Source organism: Chiloscyllium plagiosum, chromosome 41, assembly GCF_004010195.1.
Source record: "Chiloscyllium plagiosum isolate BGI_BamShark_2017 chromosome 41, ASM401019v2, whole genome shotgun sequence".
NCBI classification, from domain to species: Eukaryota; Metazoa; Chordata; class Chondrichthyes; order Orectolobiformes; family Hemiscylliidae; genus Chiloscyllium; species Chiloscyllium plagiosum.
This window is the reverse complement of record NC_057750.1, coordinates 17,260,073-17,278,947: the sequence shown is the minus strand read 5'-3', so window position 1 is coordinate 17,278,947 and position 18,875 is coordinate 17,260,073. Positions and strand designations below refer to the sequence as shown.

The 18,875-nt window shown below is 45.0% G+C and overlaps 1 protein-coding gene across 2 annotated transcripts in view; it reads right to left on the bottom strand.

Moving 5' to 3' along the window:
• Nucleotides 1-18,875, bottom strand: part of LOC122542899 (synaptosomal-associated protein 25) — a 190,222-nt gene that overhangs the window by 89,940 nt on the left and 81,407 nt on the right. The window contains exons 1-2 of one of the 2 annotated variants that reach the window (XM_043681032.1): nt 17,605-17,707; nt 15,019-15,154 (exon numbers count right to left, since the gene is read on the bottom strand). In XM_043681032.1, the coding sequence (XP_043536967.1) occupies nt 15,019-15,102 (84 nt within the window). In that variant the 5' untranslated portion in view covers nt 15,103-15,154; nt 17,605-17,707. Of the gene's footprint in view, nt 1-15,018; nt 15,155-17,604; nt 17,708-18,875 lie in introns of those variants that run through there. The other variant, XM_043681033.1, reaches the window with a different exon arrangement.

Sequence of the window (18,875 nt, the reverse complement as noted above, 5' to 3'; positions counted from 1 at the left end):
TCTTGTCAATTCTCTAAATTGAATCCTTGTCTCACATCTAAACACAGATTACATATCAGCCTCAACTAACCCATGTCCGTTTCCCAGCTTCCTGCAGTTCTGAAGAAGAGTCATATTGGAGCCAAGATGTTAACTCTACTCCTCTACCCACAGATGCTGCCAGACCTGCCTAGATTTTCCAGCATTATCTGTTTTTAATTTCAACTAATTGATAAACACTACTATTATTATTATTGGGCAAGACTGTCTCTGGTCAAGATTGACAAACAGCACAAGTGTGTCAAGGATTACACTTGAGCAGATGAAACATAAAAGTTAGCGTGGTGCTACAATCATTTTGTTTCCAAGCATTTTGGAGAATGGGATAGTCAAGTAGTTGGATATAGTACGCTTTTATTTTGGGTTCCTGGGTTCATATCCAGCCTTGATTGCCAGTAAAAGAGGATGAGAAAGAGGATGACTTTCACCATGTCCTTCTTATGTTCGGATTTAATCACTCGTAATTTGACTGGTTAATACTTTTGCTTTAATGGAGCCCTGTCTGGAGGTGACTGGTTGTTAACCTGTGCTGCAATAATTTTAGTCATAGGGATTTCTTTTTTAATTCATTCACACAGTGTGCGTGTCACTGGCATTTATTGCCTATCACTAATTACCTTTCAGAAGGTGCTGGTGAGCTGCTGTCTGCAACTGCAGCAGTCTGTGTTGTGACTGTAATGAATCAAACTGACGGTGTGGACTTGTTGGGCCGAAGGGCCTGTTTCCACACTGTAATCTAATCTAAAAAAAAGGTGCTGGTGAGCTGCTGTCTGCAACTGCAGCAGTCTGTGTTGTGACTGTAATGAATCAAACTGAATGATATCCTGGGCCCTGGAAGATTGGGTTTCATGTGAAAACCTGCAAGGTGTCAAGGTCGCTCTCAAATGCCTAAGTTTTTGCAGTAGGTCCTAATTGAGCTTCTGGCAGAGCTGACAAGGCCTTTGCTTAGCTCTACTTCCAATTGGGTCCATGAAAATTTGGGTACAGGGTGAAGTTTAGATAGGCTAGGCTTGTAACTGCTGGGGTTCAGAAGAACAAGAGGTGACTTGATTGAAACATGTAAGATCCTGAGGTTTACCTTGAAAGGTAGATGTGAAAAGAATGTGTCCTTTTGTGGAACTTGGGGTTCACCATTTAGATATCAAGGATTGACCGTTTAAAACAGAGGTAGAGTTAAATATTCTTTCTCTCAGACATTCATAAATCTTTGGAACTGTTTCCCTAAAAAGGTGGTGGAAGCAAAGTCTTTGAATATTTTCAAGCAAGAGCTGGACAGTTTTTTTAAAGTAAGAAGGTGAAAGGTCATGAGGGTAAATGGGAATGTGGATTCGAGGTAACAGTCAGATTCACGATGATCTTATTAAACAGCATTGAAGGTTCAAGGGGCAGAATGACTTATTCTTGCTTCTTGTTCACGTGTGTCAAGGTCACCTGAACAATCGTAGGCATTATTTACTTGAAAAGGAGTATTTAAAATAAGTATTTAAACAAGTATTTAAAATAACAAAGGTGTTTTATAGGGAAGACATAGAGAAAATATTGGAATGGGCATAGGAAGATATGCCACATTCCAATATAACTTGATCACCAAGGAAAGAGCAACCATAACATAGGTCTTTGGAGTATGTTCCCAGAGTTTTTGTTGGGCACAGGAAATGCCTGCACTAACGACAGCCCTAGGAGATCACCAATCTGCATTGTCACTAACTACAGCCCATGGAGATCTCCAATCTGCATTGTCACTAACTACAGCCCGAGGAGATCTCCAATCTGCATTGTCACTAACTACAGCCCATGGAGATCTCCAATCTGCATTGTCCTAAACTACAGCCCGAGGAGATCTCCAATCTGCATTGTCCTAAACTACAGCCCGAGGATATCTCCAATCTGCATTGTCCTAAACTACAGCCCGAGGATATCTCCAATCTGCATTGTCCTAAACTACAGCCCGAGGATATCTCCAATCTGCATTGTCCTAAACTACAGCCCGAGGATATCTCCAATCTGCATTGTCCTAAACTACAGCCCGAGGATATCTCCAATCTGCATTGTCCTAAACTACAGCCCGAGGATATCTCCAATCTGCATTGTCCTAAACTACAGCCCGAGGATATCTCCAATCTGCATTGTCCTAAACTACAGCCCGAGGATATCTCCAATCTGCATTGTCCTAAACTACAGCCCGAGGATATCTCCAATCTGCATTGTCCTAAACTACAGCCCGAGGATATCTCCAATCTGCATTGTCCTAAACTACAGCCCGAGGATATCTCCAATCTGCATTGTCCTAAACTACAGCCCGAGGAGATCTCCAATCTGCATTGTCCTAAACTACAGCCCGAGGATATCTCCAATCTGCATTGTCCTAAACTACAGCCCGAGGATATCTCCAATCTGCATTGTCCTAAACTACAGCCCGAGGATATCTCCAATCTGCATTGTCCTAAACTACAGCCCGAGGATATCTCCAATCTGCATTGTCCTAAACTACAGCCCGAGGAGGTCTCCAATCTGCATTGTCCTAAACTACAGCCCGAGGAGGTCTCCAATCTGCATTGTCCTAAACTACAGCCCGAGGAGGTCTCCAATCTGCATTGTCCTAAACTACAGCCCGAGGAGGTCTCCAATCTGCATTGTCCTAAACTACAGCCCGAGGAGGTCTCCAATCTGCATTGTCCTAAACTACAGCCCGAGGAGGTCTCCAATCTGCATTGTCCTAAACTACAGCCCGAGGAGGTCTCCAATCTGCATTGTCCTAAACTACAGCCCGAGGAGGTCTCCAATCTGCATTGTCCTAAACTACAGCCCGAGGAGGTCTCCAATCTGCATTGTCCTAAACTACAGCCCGAGGAGGTCTCCAATCTGCATTGTCCTAAACTACAGCCCGAGGAGGTCTCCAATCTGCATTGTCCTAAACTACAGCCCGAGGAGATCTCCAATCTGCATTGTCCGAAACTACAGCCCGAGGAGATCTCCAATCTGCATTGTCCTAAACTACAGCCCGAGGAGATCTCCAATTTGCATTGTCCTAAACTACAGCCCGAGGAGATCACCAATCTGCATTGTCCTAAACTACAGCCCAAGGATATCTCCAATCTGCATTGTCCTAAACTACAGCCCGAGGATATCTCCAATCGGCACTGTCCTAAACTACAGCCCGAGGAGATCTCCAATCTGCATTGTCCTAAACTACAGCCCGAGGAGATCTCCAAACTGCATTGTCCTAAACTACAACCCGAGATCTCCAATCTGCATTGTCCTAAACTACAGCCCGAGGAGATCTCCAATCTGCATTGTCCTAAACTGCAGCCCGAGGAGATCTCCAATCTGCATTGTCCTAAACTACAGCCCGAGATCTCCAAACTGGATCCAACTCTCTCTATGCTGTGGGGATGAGCCTACTTTACGGTGTCTTGGGCTTGCATTGATGTCCTCCAGAACATTCACCCCACTTTTAATGATATCCCTCCAAATTACTCATGGCCCTGTTTGCACTGACCTTTTCCCACCATCTACCTCTGCTTCCTTTGCCACACTATTGACAGAAGAGAATCCTGTAGCTGGCCCTGTCAAACTATTTGCCTTGTTTTGTAGGCCCACACCAACAAGTCGGCCTGTGTCTCAGTGGGCTATACTCTCATCTGTGACTGGTGGGAATATCAAGCCTCCAACCAGATACTGATGCTCCACTATATTAATAAAGTGACAGCCACAATGTTCAAGCTGCTGCCTTTCAAGAGATATCGAATCTCGTTGGGCTGGGAGGTTGTGGTCATCTGTCTGTAGGCACTGGGAGGTCCAGGACATGCTGGTTGGTGTGTTGTGTATTATCTTCTGCTGCCACACACCAAGGTCAAAGATTCACACAGCAGGAAAACAAAAATTAGAGGAAACATTGCATATGAGACCTAATGGTATTGCTGCATTTTAAGGCAAAGTGGTGGAGATTCCTCCAGTGCCCTGACCAAAGTCACTAAAACAGATTATCTGGTCACTGCTGCTTTACTGTTTGCGGGAGCTTCCTATGCACAACTCAGCTGCTCTTCCTTCCACAATACAGCAGTGATTTCTTGTATGATGTAACATACTTTTAGGCACCCAAAAAACTCTATATAAATGCAAGTTCTTTCTTTACAATAGCATCCTTAAAATCTACACCATTGGTCATCAATTCTGCTTTGCTCATCTTGAGCTACGGTAAACTGCGGTCACTGACTTTGCAACTCTCAGGAAATGATTCTGCAAATGGCATTTGTCCAATAAAAAGCTCATTGAAATTCAGGCCTTCAAGTCAGATGGGAGACTCCTTGCTCAGAATTCAGGCGACATAGCCAATTGGCTGTGAGCTGCAGAAAGCTTGTTGACTTGGCTGTTAACATGGAGCTGTTTCTTTCACAGCCCTTCAAAGCAGCTCATTGCTATTCAGAGCAATCCGCCTCTGAAAGCCTGCTAGACTGTTACTAATGGACCGTTATTAATTTTTTATATGGAACTGGTTAATATTCATTAGCTGCGTCAGCCGCTTGGATTCATGATTGGCTTTCTTGCTGAGCAACACTGCCACTCATTGGTTCAATGATATTTCAATGCCTGATAAGTCACAAAAGAATTGTCAACAGCAGACAAATCCTGGTGTGAGATTTTCATCACGGTTCATACGACAAAAACCATGTTTCATAAATCATGTACAAGCAGAGTCACAGAGGCATTTACTTGCCCCAAGGACATCATGGGGTGGAAACTGACACAATAACAACTTTCAAAAGGAAATTAAATAAACATTTGAAACAGTGAAGAAACACATGCTAGGCAATGAGGAAAGAGAAGAAACCAACTGAACTGTTCTTGCAAGGAACTGACATACGCATGACAGGCATGTAGGTGAGGAATGTCCCCTTCCCTATCCATAGCAGCAATGCAGTACCACTGTTGGTTTACTTTGGGAGAAATGGTGACATTTAAATCCAATAGTAAGACACCATAAGGTGTTCAGCTTCTAAAGATCATACATTCAACAACAACAACACTGTGCATTTATATAGCGCTGTTAACTAGGGAATACAATGCAGAGCACCTCATGGAACTATCATCAGCCCACATACAGAAGCTTCAGAACAGGTAACCAAAAACACATTCACAAAATGCCATCCAGACGAAGACAGGGGTAGAAAGCGGAGATATTTCTGGAGCAAACTCCAGAGCTTCGGGGTGGAGGACATCAGTGACATACAATAGACCAGAACTGGGTGAGGGCAGTGACATACAATAGACCAGAACTGGGTGAGGGCAGCGATTTCAGGAAGAAGTTGGATGCAGTTACAGAGATAGAGAGAAGTGACACCATGAAGAGATTTGAGAGTTCTGAAATGAATGCATTGCTTGACTGAGCACTAATGGGAAACAAACGCTGGAAATGAGTAGGAACAGGGGCATATATATGAATATTGCAGTGCCCTGGACAAGCTTGGTCAAAAGCATTCATGTTCTACCCCAATGCAGAAAACTGATTCCTGAAAACCGATTAGGTCCATTTTTCAACCTCAAAATGAATAAGCACTCAGAAATAAAAGAATAGGGAAAGCGATAGTGTGAAAAGAATATCAGATAAAAGATAATTGCAAGAGAAGGAGAAACAAAGCAAGTGAATGGGAAGCAGCTAAAGAAGGGGCGGAAGGTAGAAGGGTACAACAACTTGCATTTATCTAACACTTTTATGTAGCACAAGGTGCTTCAGAATGTCAGTTTTGTTGGCCAACAACCAATGTGTTAAAGAGAGAGAGACAACAGGACAGATTATTGAGGGTTACAGCACAGAATAAGGCCCTTCAGCCCATCAAGTCTGTGTCAGTCGGAAACAACCACCTAACTGTTCTAATCCCAAGTCTAGCTCTTGGCCCATAGTCATGTATGTCTTGGGATCACAAGTGCACATCTAAACATTTGTTAAATGTTACAAGAATCTCTCTCTCTCTCTCTCTGCCACCCTTTCAGGCAGTCATTTCCAGATTCTCATCACCATCTGAACAAAAAAAAATTTCCTCATCCTCTAATGCTCCTGCCTTTACCATAAACCTGTGACCTCTGGTCATTGATCCCTAAGGCTAAATATGTCTTCCTTTCTACAATATCTATGCCCTCAGAAATGTATACATCTCAATCTAGACCCAATTCAGTCTCCTCTGCTCCAAGGAAAACAAGGAAAATAACCAATGTTTCATTAATTATGACAAACGCCCTGTTCTTACACACTATGCCTCAGCTATTAAAAGTAAGTATCCCTAGGCCTTCTCATCCACTCTATCTACCTGTCCTGCTACCTTAAGGGATTAGTGGACATGCACACCAAGGTGCCTCTGATTCTCAGTGCATGTGTCCCCTTGTCTTAACTGTCCTTCCCAAGTGTATCACCTCACTGTTCAACCTGAGCAGGCTGCCTGGCCAGCTAGATTTGTTTGCCCATCCCTAGTTGCCATTGAGGTGGTGGTGGTGGTAAGCTGCCTTCTTGAACTGCTGCAATCCACAGCTGGAGGGAGAACCACATGCCATTAGGGATGGAATTCTGGGATTTCGACTCAGCAACAGTGATGGAAAGGGAATACATTTCAAAGTCAGAATGGTGAGTGACTTGGAGGGGAACTTGCAGGTGATGGTTTTCCTATGTATTCACTGACCTTGTCCTTCTAAATGGAAGTAGGTTTGGAAGGTCCTGACTAAGGATATATGGTGATTTTTTGTGCATCTTATAACTAGCACATTCTACTGCTACTGAGTGTCAGTGGTACAGGGAATGAATGTTTATAGCGGTTTGTCCTGGATAGTGTTGAGCTTAAGTATTTTTGGAGCTGTACTCATCCCAGGCAACTGGGGCGTACTCACTCCTGACTTGTGCTTTGTGGGTGATGGACAGTCTTTGGTGGGGCAGGTGGTGAATTATTTGGTGCAGGGTTCCTTGCCTCTAACCTGCTCTTGGTAGCTGCTGTAACTATATGGTGAGCCCAGTTTAGTTTCAGGTCAATAGTAACCCTCAGGATATTGATAGTGGGAATTCAGTGATGGTAACATCATTGAACGTCAAGAAGCAATCGTTAGATTGCCTCTTATTGGAGATGGTCATTACCTGGCATTTGTTGGCACAAATGTTACTTGCTGCTTGTCAGCCCAAGCCTGGATATTGTTCAGGTCTTGCTACATATAAATATTGACGGCATCTGTATCAGAGGAATTATGAACTGTGCTGACCATTGCACAACATTGGTGAACATCGCCATTTCTAGCCTGATGATGAAGGGAAGGTAATTGATGAAGCAGCTGAAGATGGCTGAAACTGGATTCAATTCCATTTACACTGATCAGTGCATTTAGCCAACCTGCCTACATCCTCCCATTACCAAATTTCATCCTTCTCTCTTTTCACCACCCCACCAATTTTCGTATCATCTGCCCATGTAACTTACTGATCAACCCTCCAAATGCCTCAGATTATCAAACTTTTGTTCCAAAAGAGAGATTTTAAGTTCAGTCTTAGAGTAAAACAGAGAGGCTAAAAAGGCAGACTGACACAGGGAACGAATCAAAATATGGCAGCTTTCAGAAACTGAGGTTGTCAGAAAGCACACCGCAGCCAATGAACTGGCTTCATTTTGAAATGCAGTCACTGTAACGATGCAGGAAACAGCAATAATTTGTATACAGCAAGCTCCAAAAAAAGAAGCAATTTGCCAAGACCAGCGAATTTGTTTTTGTCATATGGATTGAGATATTTTAGCCAGGACATCCAGAGATAACTCCTCTGCTGTTCTTTGACATAGAGGCAAGGGATCTTTTACAGGGAGACCTGAGAGGGCTGAAGTTTAATTCCTCTGGAAGGTAACATCTCCAACAGTGCAGCACTCTCTCTGTACAACACTGGAATGACAGTGAACCTGTGAAGAGTGAGATTTGAGCCCACACCTTGCTGAAACAAGTCAGTTTCAAAGAAGAATTGTATTAGTTTCAAAATGTTAACACAGTTTTTCTCTCCACAGATGTTGCCAGACCGGCTCAGTTTCTCCAGCACTCTGTTTTTATTTCATAATTAGACATGAAAGGATTTGAACTTACATCAAGCAACTTACTAGAATATTGGCATAACCATCAACCTACCACATCGTGTAATGACGGGGCCAAGGCTGGGTCATTGGCGGCCAAAGTTAGAGAAATGGAGAGCCCAGTTGGGGTGACACAGGTTAAGGGTTCCCTGGAAGGTGACAGTGCTTTTACATCAGCAAGTGATGATTGTGTATGCCTCCACAATCTCTACCTGGGGTAGGGCAAGGAGGCAATACCTGAATCCACCTCAACTCGAACTGATTCACACCAGCTGGCCAGGTAACTGCTCTTTCAAGGAATCCAAGTTGCCATGACAACAGACAGGGAATGAATGCTTATAGAGGTTTGTCCTGGATAGTGTTGAGCTTACGTATTTTTGGAGCTGTACTCATCCCAGGCAACTGGGGCGTATTCTATCTCACTCCTGACGTTGTACTCTGGAGCTATGTTCTCTCTATTACATGACTGACCAGGAATCTTTCCTCCTTTTACTGCCTTCCATTTGCATGTGTTGGAAGCACTTGCAAGTTGATCTGCAATCTGTATGGCTGTGTATTAACATATTGACTGTCTCTTTGACTGTCAAATCCTGGTTGGTAAACGATAAGACAAAATCGATATGGCAAAACTCTTTGACTGTCAAGTCCTGGTTGGATACAAGACTTCCCTTAATTTCCTTACCTCCCAGCAAAACAAATTCAGCAAGTTCTAAGAGTTGAAAGCAAGACAAGGAATTCAAGTTTTGCTATTCTTTCACAATATGTTGCCCAACCCTAATTCCTCTTGAATTAAATGTTAGGACATTTCAATGGACAGTTAAGAATCAACTACTTTGCTATGGGTCAGACACAGATAATATATCTACTTCCCTAACAGAAGGACTGATTAGGAATAGTCAACATGGATTTGTGCGTGAAAAATCATGTCTCACAAACTTGATTGAGTTTTTTGAAGAAGTAACAAAGAGGATTGATGAGGGTAGAGCAGTAGATGTGATCTATATGGACTTCAGTAAGGCGTTTGACAAGGTTCCCCATGGGAGACTGATTAGCAAGGTTAGATCTCATGGAATACAGGGAGAACTAGCCATTTGGATACAGAACTGGCTCTAAGGTAGAAGACAGAGGGTGGAGGGGGAGGGTTGTTTTTCAGACTGGAGGCCTGTGACCAGTGGAGTGCCACAAGGATCGGTGCTGGGCCCTCTACTCTTTGTCATTTACGTAAATGATTTGGATGCGAGCATAAGAAGTACAGTTAGTAAGTTTGCAGATGACACCGAAATTGGAGGTATAGTGGACAGCAAAGATTACCTCAGATTACAACAGGATCTGGACCAGATGGGCCAGTGGGCTGAGAATCGGCAGATGGAGTTTAATTCAGATAAATGCGAGATGCTGCATTTTGGGAAAGCAAATCTTAGCAGGACTTATACACTTAATGGTAAGGTCCTAGGGGGTGTTGCTGAACAAAGGATGTTGCCAGGGTTGGAGGATTTGAGCTATAGGGAGAGGCTGAACAGGCTGGGGCTGTTTTCCCTGGAGCGTCGGAGGCCGAGGGGTGACCTTATAGAGGTTTACAAAATTATGAGGGGCATGGATAGGATAAATAGGCAAAATCTTTTCCGTGGGGTCGGGGAGTCCAGAACTAGAGGGCATAGGTTTAGGGTGAGAGGGGAAAGATATAAAAGGGACCTAAGGGGCAACTTTTTCACGCAGAGGGTGGTATGTGTATGGAATGAGCTGCCAGAGGAAGTGGTGGAAGCTGATACAATTGCAACATTTAAGAGGCATTTGGATAGGTATATGAATAGGAAAGGTTTGGAGGGATATGGGCCGGGTGCTGGCAGGTGGGACTAGATTGGGTTGGGATATCTGGTCGGCATGGGCAGGTTGGAGCGAAGGGTCTGTTTCCATGCTGTACATCCCTATGACTCTATGAGATACTGGTGACCAATTTTTTAACATCAAACTATGACAGTTTCAACATTACTCGGACTAAAATTGCACTAACTGCCACAGGGGATTGAACCCATGTTTCCAGAGTATTGCCCCGGCCTCTGGATTACTGGTCCCATGAGATTACCATCACAGTACTATCTTCCTCTAGATAAACCGATAAATAATAGAACTGTACTTGGTGATTGGATTTCGTTAAATCATTTCTATTTCATAGCAGGGAAAACTAAATGAAATAATTTCAAACTCAGTAAATTTACTGGGGATTTGATACTTTTCTGGCAATTCTCAAGAAGCTAAGTGATACCCCACGCTCTGATATGCCCCAATCCTCCAGTGTTATGCTGGGACTGATAAATGGTCATATTAACATTGAGACTACAGGTTCCAAAAAGAACAATAGCAACTGTAGTTTCTGAAATAACTAGGATGAGACACGGAATGGACAGAGTGGGAAAGGTCGTAGAAAAGAGGGAAGGAACGTTTTTCAGATATGGATATCATTCCCACTTTGATCACACCTATCCGCCCTCTAACCTCACAAACTGTCAAAATATCCAATAGCCAGTAAATTTATCACCACTATCTGGCCTAGAGGTTTATTCAATAATTGACTTTTATCAGATTCTGTTTGTGATTAACAGCATACGAAAAGGCCATCCGATACAACTCATTTCTGCTGTTCTTTTATCTTTTATACTGAAATGCCATCATCCATCCAATTGCATCTCACCCATGAAGCACATCCTTTGATCCCTTTCTCTCATGTCTATTTGACTTCTCTTAATGCATCTATGTTCATGTTTAATGCATCTATCTTGTAGTAACAAGCTTCACATCCTCACCCTTCAGAGTAAAGATATTTTGCTGAATTTCTGATTGTATTTATGAGTGACTGCATCATATTTGTGAGCCTCATTTTGCATACTCTTGCATCTACCCAAGTGAATGCCTTTTGAAGTTTGAAGACCTGTTCTGGGTCACCCCTTAGCTTTCCCTTTAGTGGATAGCCTGATAGCTGAAAACCTTAATCTGCTTTGTCCCAGTTTTAAAACTGATGCTCCTTGTAATCAGGGCTGAGCTTGAACTCCACTTATGAATCCTGAACTGATCACCATTTTAGATACTATAGATAGAACAACAGAATCTCAGACTGCATTCAGAATTTAGACTACTTTCCATTAATATTGTCCTAACTGTTTTATTTCTGATTTTCATGAAACAGTATTCCCAAAGTTTGTGAGAAGATTTGTAGCTCGGTTGCTCGTTGTTGAGGTTGTGTTCGCCGAGCTGGGAATTTGTGTTGCAGACATTTTGTCCCTTGTCTAGGTAACATCCTCAGTGCTTGGGAGCCTCCTGTGAAGCGCTTCTGTGATCTTTCCTCCGGCATTTGTAGTGGTTTGTATCTGCCTCTTCCGGTTGTCAGTTCCAGCTGTCCGCTGCAGTGGTCGGTATATTGGGTCCAGGTCGATGTGCTTATTGATTGAATCTGTGGACAAGCAACACGAATTCGACTAGGACAACACTACTATTATAGGACAAGCCAAACAGAGAACAGCCAGGGAATTCCTAGAGGCATGGCACTCATCCACCGATTCAATCAATAAGCACATCGACCTGGACCCAATATACCGGCCACTGCAGCGGACAGCTGGATCTGACAACCGGAAGCGGCAGATTCAAACCACTACAAATGACGGAGGAAAGATCACAGAAGCGCTTCACAGGAGGCTCCCAAGCACTGAGGATGTCACCTAGACAGGGGACGAAACGTCTGCAACACAAATTCCCAGCTCGGCGAACACAACCACAACAATGGTATTCTGTATATCCAAGTCGGCATGTAACTTTATTTTTACTTGCCTGTGGGATGTGGGTGTCATGGTTTACTCAGCATTTATAGCCCACCCCTAGATACCCCTGGTAGAGGGTAGAGGCTGCCTTATTAAACCACAGCAGTCCATGTACTGTGGATATACCTACAATGCCCTCAGGGAGGGAATTCTGAGATTTTGACCAAGCAATAGTGAAGAGATGGCAATGTATTTCCAAGTCAGGATGGTGAGTGGCTCAGATAGGAATCTGCCAAAGGCAGTGTTGCCATGAGGCTGCTACCCTGTCCTTCTAGGTGGTAGAGATCCTGGTTTTGCAAGAAGCTATCAAAGGATTAACTGCAGTGCACTTGGAGATAGTATACACTGAAGCTACTGAGCGTTGATACCGGAGGGAGTGGTTGTTTGTGAATGTGGTGCAAATCCTGTGGCCAGTTTGTCCTGGGTGGTGTCAAGCTTCTGGAATGTATTTGGGGAGGAGGGGCCTAGTGGCTCAGTGTTTAGCATTACTGCCTCACAGTGACAGCAAAAGGGATCTGGGTTCAATTCCACACTTGGGCAACTGTCCGTGTGGAATGTGCACATTCTCCCTGTGTCTGCCTGGTTTTCCTCCAGGTGCTCAGGTTTCTGCCCAGAGTCCAAAGATGTGCAGGTGAGGTGGATTGGCCATGCCGAATTACCCATAGTGCCCCGGGTGTGCAGGTTATGTGGATTAGCCATTGGAAATACATGATTACAGGTATAGGGTGGGATGCTCTTCGGAGGCTCGATGTGGACTTGATGGGCCAAATGGCCTCCATCCACATTGCAGGAATTCTACGATTCTTTTCATTTATTAGGCTGCACTTCTCCAAATGCCAAACATGATCCTTGATTATTATTTGCAAACATTTCATCAATACAAATGACAGGTCAGAATCTGAAAAGTTGGCTGCACTTTTCTCTCTCTCTGCAGGATGCTTCCTGACTTTGTGAGTGGTTTGTGGTTGCTGGGGTTTTCACTCTCTCTCCTTGTTTGAACTGGACAGCAACCATCGAAACCCTCTGATTATTTTGCTGTGTCAGTTGAGGCACAGTTAGTTGCCTCTGAGTCACAAGACTATGGTTAGATAGCCGTGTTGACAGGAGTTGTTCATCAGGGTAAAACCAAGAACATTGGATGCTGGAAATCGGAAACGAAAATGGAAATTGCTGGAGAAGCTCAGCAGGTCTGGCAGCATCTGTAGAGAGAACGCAGTCAAAGTTTTGGGATAATGATCCTTCATCAGAAACACTGAGTCTGTTTTTTCTACACAGACTTACTGAGTTTCTCTAGCAATTTCTGTCATACATCAGGATGCTGTGGAATCCCTAATGCCACAAACTCCAAGGGAAATTGAACATTGGTCAGTTACCCTGTTCAAAAGTATCCATTTAAATCAGAGCATTCGGAAGGTTCGAGTGCAGTTAGTAGTTATCCAATAAAAATCAGATAAATAAAAGGGTCACTGGACCCGAAACATTAACTTAGCTTTCTCTCCACAGATGCTGCCAGACCTGCTGAGTTTTTCCAGCAATTTCTCTCTTGTTTCTAATTTCCAGCGTACACAGTTCTTTGTTTTTTCTCAGATAGCTAAGTCCTAGTGTAACTCCTGGGTAATTATTATACTCGGGCCCCCACTCCAACTTACCACACACCCCAAAATATACCTTCCCCAGATTCCTCACATCCCTCCAATATCTTGAGCTGAAGTCACCTCCTCTCCTCATTCCCCTCTTTCCTCTCGTCAGGAGACCTCCATATCTCTCATCGGACATAACAGCCCTCCCACCCCCTGTCAGGCCCTTGTGCCTGCCCAGGTGAGTGGAAAAGATTCCATGGCGTTATTTTGAAGGAGAGCAAGGGAACTCTCCCCAGTATCCTGGCCAATGTTGATCCCCAAATCAACATCAACACGACCAGATCTGGCAGCATTTTGTGGAGACAGAAACGGAGTCAATGGTTCAAATCCAATATAACTCTTTTTGAAACAGATGCTGCCAGATCTGCACGGTGGCACAGTGGTTAGCACTGCTGCCTCACAGCGCCAGAGACCTGGGTTCAATTCCCGCCTCAGGCGACTGACTGTGTGGAGTTTGCACGTTCTCCCCGTGTCTGCGTGGGTTTGCTCCGGTTTCCTCCCATAGTTCAAACACGTGCAGGTTAGGTGAATTGGCCATGCTAAATTGCCCGTAGTGTTAGGTGTAGGGGCGTGGGTTGTGCTTCGGTGGGTCGGTGTGGACTTGTTGGGCTGAAGGGCCTGTTTCCACGCTGTAAGTAATCTAATCTGCTGACTTTTTCCAGCAGTTTTTGTTTTTATTTCAGATCTCCAGCATCCGCAATATTTTATTTTAACATGAAAACAGATGATCTGGTCATTTGCACACTTGCTGTTTGGGTGGGAAGCTAGCTGTACATGGACGATCTGTAATGCCAGGAGTGTACAGTGACCACATTTTAAAAGTACTTAATTAGCTGTAAAGCCATTTAAGACCTCCCGTGGTTGGGGAAGGTGCTATAAAAATACAGGTCTTTTTTTTCTGGCATCACCTCCATATTGAGGAGAATTTCCAAACAGCATCGGAGCTGCCATTATTTTCCGTACTTTCCCATGGGTTCTGGGATTCTTCCCATCCTTATCTCCTTGGAGAACTACATGTTCCCTTACACTTCATCCTGTTTTAGCTTATCCCACATCCCTTTCTGTTAATTGCGTGGAGGCCTCATTGCTAGCAAAGATAACAGACTGACTGCATTTTGCTGTCACAGGATGCCCCTTCAGTCTCCAATCAGCCTTATTATTCTACTCACACTCTACAATATAGTTCAATGTTTGTTTGAGACTTTTAAGATCCCTTTTATGTGAACTGCCAACTCATTCTCAATCACTCTCTGTCTTTAGGCTTCCTTTTCAGCTCTTCTTTGTATTTCTATATCCACCTTAATCTCCTACTGCATCATGCAAATTATAATGGTCACAAGTGTTGCTTTGCTTCATTTTGATTCCGCTAACATTCAATAGGTTCCTGTCTGGTTTGGCAGGCTCTGATACCTCTACGTCCCTTCTCCGTGGATCATCACTCACCTCATCCGTGATCTGGTCAGCGCATCGCTGCATCTCATCCTGCTCCGACTTAGGCTCCATATTGTTTTCCAGGTTGTTCTCCATGGTGATTCCTGTTGTGGACAGTCAGGTGATGGCAATGAGACAGGACAGTGACCTTTCAGGAAGGGTTGAAAAGCAAAGAGCAGAACATGTTACGACATTTTATTATGTTTTGAACAGGACAGCCAACAAGAAGCATGGTCACAGGAACTAGAGGCTCTGAAGTGAACCATTCCCTTCACACTTCCCCTTCACCCCCCCCACCCGCACTCTCTCCCACCCCCTTATAATGTTGGAGGTTGAGGTCCACTCACCTGGTCTTAGATCTACATCAAGAAAGACAGCATTTCAAAGTAAAGGATCACCCAGTTAAGACTGAGAAGTGGACAATTATTTTCTCACAGAAGGTCAGAGTGTTTGCGACTCTGCTTTCACCACCTTCTGAGGAACAGTCTTTTTTAAGGCAGAGGTGGAGTGATTCTTGATAAGTAAGAGGAGCAGTGAAAGGTTCTCGAGGGTAGGTGGAACTGAGGAGTCATCAGAGCAGCCATGATCTTAATGAATGTTGACCCAGGTTGGAGGGGCCAATGGTTATGGTATATACTCAAACGATATTCAGATAGCCCCTCAAGACAACCCAAGTGTTTTACAGCCAATCAAATATTTCTGAAATGTGGGCACTGTTGTAATGGAGCAAACACAGCAGCCAATGTAATGTACAGCAAACTCCCACAAACAGCAAGGAGAGGATATCCAAATAATTGGGATTACTCACTGGAGTTAGTTAAGATATTAATATCAGCCAGGACACCAAAAAGAATTCCTGCCGTTATTTAGAATAGTGTCTTTGCATTCCCACCCTTCCCCCTGCACCTTCGGGCTCAGTATTTCTTGTTTCTGTATGATAGTGTGAAATATTCAGTTCATTGTGATCTATCTCAGGTCTACAAAGGCTTGTGCCATGATCCTGTCATACTCGTGCCCTGTGGTTAAGTGTCAGCCAATGGCTATGTTAGTTGGGAAGTCCCACTCCATTTAATTCAGGTTTACACGCCAGTGCTGTACCTAGGGAATACATGAGGTGCTATTTGTGTCCCCATGTGCCCTCACAGGATGATTCAGAAAGGTCCCCGTTGTCCTCTATGGTAAACAACAGCAAATGGCGAGCTGCCGAGTGGCCTGGTCAATATTTACGATATCCCTCAACGTGGCAAAATGAGGTGACCCTGATCAATGCTGGGACATTGCTGTGTATAAATTGGCAGTTGTGTTTCCACTGGCGTATAGGTTTGGAGTATAGTGAAAGGCACCATACAAATGCAGAGGGTCTGTTGTTTTATTGCGCATCACCTCGGAGATAAACGTGACCTTGTCCGGGAGAGCGGTCTGCACCATACAGGCTGGGCTCCCAGTGACTCCTGGATGCTCATGTGGCGCAGTGGTAGTGCCCGCTACCCAGGAACCTGAGTTCAACTCCCACCTGTTCCAGAGGTGTGCTAAGTTGATTAGGAAGGATATATTCAGTGGTGACATGTGTGAGCGTGAGTGTTTTTCAGAGAGAGCTGAAACCTGTCCCACAGTGGAGTCTCCCCCAGCCCAGTCCCATGATCAGGCGTCAGAAAGTGGCTGTTCAGCCGAGAGCCCCGACCCAGAGTCATCCTCACCTTCTGGAGAGGTGCAAACAGAATGGGGCTGGCGGGAGCTTGTGTTTATTCTCAGTCTCGGCTTGGTGTTTTGCTGAGACATAACAAACAGCTCATTAGGATTGCGACTCAGAAAGGAGCAGTCTGCCGTTTGCGGTGGGCCGTCACTGCGCCCTCCCGCCTACACCCCCCACCCCCGGCTCCTGATGCAGGCGAATCCTGAGTGACAGCCGAGACACCCCGCCCCTCCCACTCCATCCCACCCCATCCCAAAGCATCTCCGGAACATCGCACCAACGCACTGCACCACCAGCTCTGTTCACCCCCCCCCCCCCCCCCCACTCCGGGCGCCCCGGGCATCGAGCCTGGGAATACAGACACTGACACAAAGCTGCAGGTTCAAATCCTAAACAACCCCAGACACACACAACACCAAACCACACGTTTCCCCAACAAACTGACACCAGACGTTTGTACAAGTTCCAGGGGGATAAGAGGGAGGGGGATAAGAGGATGGGGGGAGAGGATGATGGGGAGAGGATGATGGGGAGAAGAGGATGGGGGGGGGGGTAGATTAAGGGCTGGAACAGTGATCTGATTTGTGCTACGGACGTCCAACAGAGAATCACAAATAAATATTAGATAACTCGACTTGCGTCTGAAGGCCGGGACGCACTGAAAGGGCAAAATTACTCATTTAACCAACCCACAGCAATCAGACCCAGTCAAACCGGAGTAATCACAACCATGCAGCATTAGGACAAACAGGTTCAACTCCCACAGGGGTGTTATAATACCTCTGAACAGGTTGACTAGAAAAAAAATAGGTTAAATAACAAAAAATAAAATTGAAAGAGAAGGGAGTTAGATAGCAAAGCAGCCCAGCGCACGGGTATGCAGAATAAGCCGGTCCTGTACTCACTGGTGTGTCTGCAGTTCCTCACTGCTCTGCCTTCCCGCTGCTGCTGAGATGGAGACTGGGGGCTGACATTGTGTGGAGAAACTCCTCTCAGCTGACATCATGTAACTCCTCCCCTGTGCTCTCACGGGTGGGCACTGGAGGCCGAGAGGCAGCCCCTCTCGGTACACGGTGACACTGGCCCGGGAACTCGATAAGGTCAGCAAAACAAAAACAAAAGTGGGGGGGGAGGGCGTTCGAGACAAGCTGTCTGTCCCCTGACAACGTGCCTTCAGCTCAGAATCACCCGCCTGTGGGGTGCAGAGGGAAGCCATTCAGCCCGTCCGACTCATGCTATTCCCCTGAACATCCCTAATACGCTCTCCAATACCTCTACCCCACTCCAAGCAGTGTGTTCCACATGTGAACCTCAGCGTGAGAAACTATTTTCGCACATCATATTTACTTCGGTTGCAAAATCAAGTTAAATCCCTGAAAACACGCGACAGACGAAGAATTAAGGGGCCCCAGCTAGGAGATGGAATTCCTCGCTTAGTTAAAAATCACACAACACCAAGTTATAGTCCAACAGGTTTATTTGGTTAAAAATCACAACACCAGGTTATAGTCCAAAAGGAAGGGTAGATGTTGAAATTAGATCGAATGACCTTGCCATAATAAAGAGACAATACTGGAGAAACTCAGCAGGTCTGGCAGTATCTGTACAGACAGACAGTTAACTTCTCAAGTCTGACATAATGTGGTTCTGAAGAAGAATCACATCAGACTCCGTTTCTTTCTCTATCCGGGAGAAAGTGAGGACTGGGGATCAGAATTGTTGCTGGAAAAGCACAGCAGGTCAGGCAGCATCCGAGGAGCAGGAGCATCGACGTTTCGAACATAAGCTGATTCCTGATGAAGAGTTTATGGTCGAAACGTCGCCTCTCCTGTTCCTCAGATGTTTCCCGACCAGCTGTGCTTTTCCAGCACCAAACACTTGGGCTCACTTCTCCCTCTATCCGGAGACGCTGCCCAGACGCGCTGAGTTCCTTCAGCGTTTTCTGCTTATGTTTCCATTTACAACAAGCGCGGAATCTTGCTTTTACTCAGAGCCTGTCACATCACACCCAGAAGGCCGTTCAGCCCATTTGGACTTTGTAAGAATAAGATATCACGAACACTTTGCCCCCCTCTCCCCCACCCCCGCTCCCAAAGGTAGTGGGTCATTTCGAATGCTAGATACCTATCAACATGCTGCCCACTTTTCAGTTGGGTATCACTGTGGGGAGGCTATT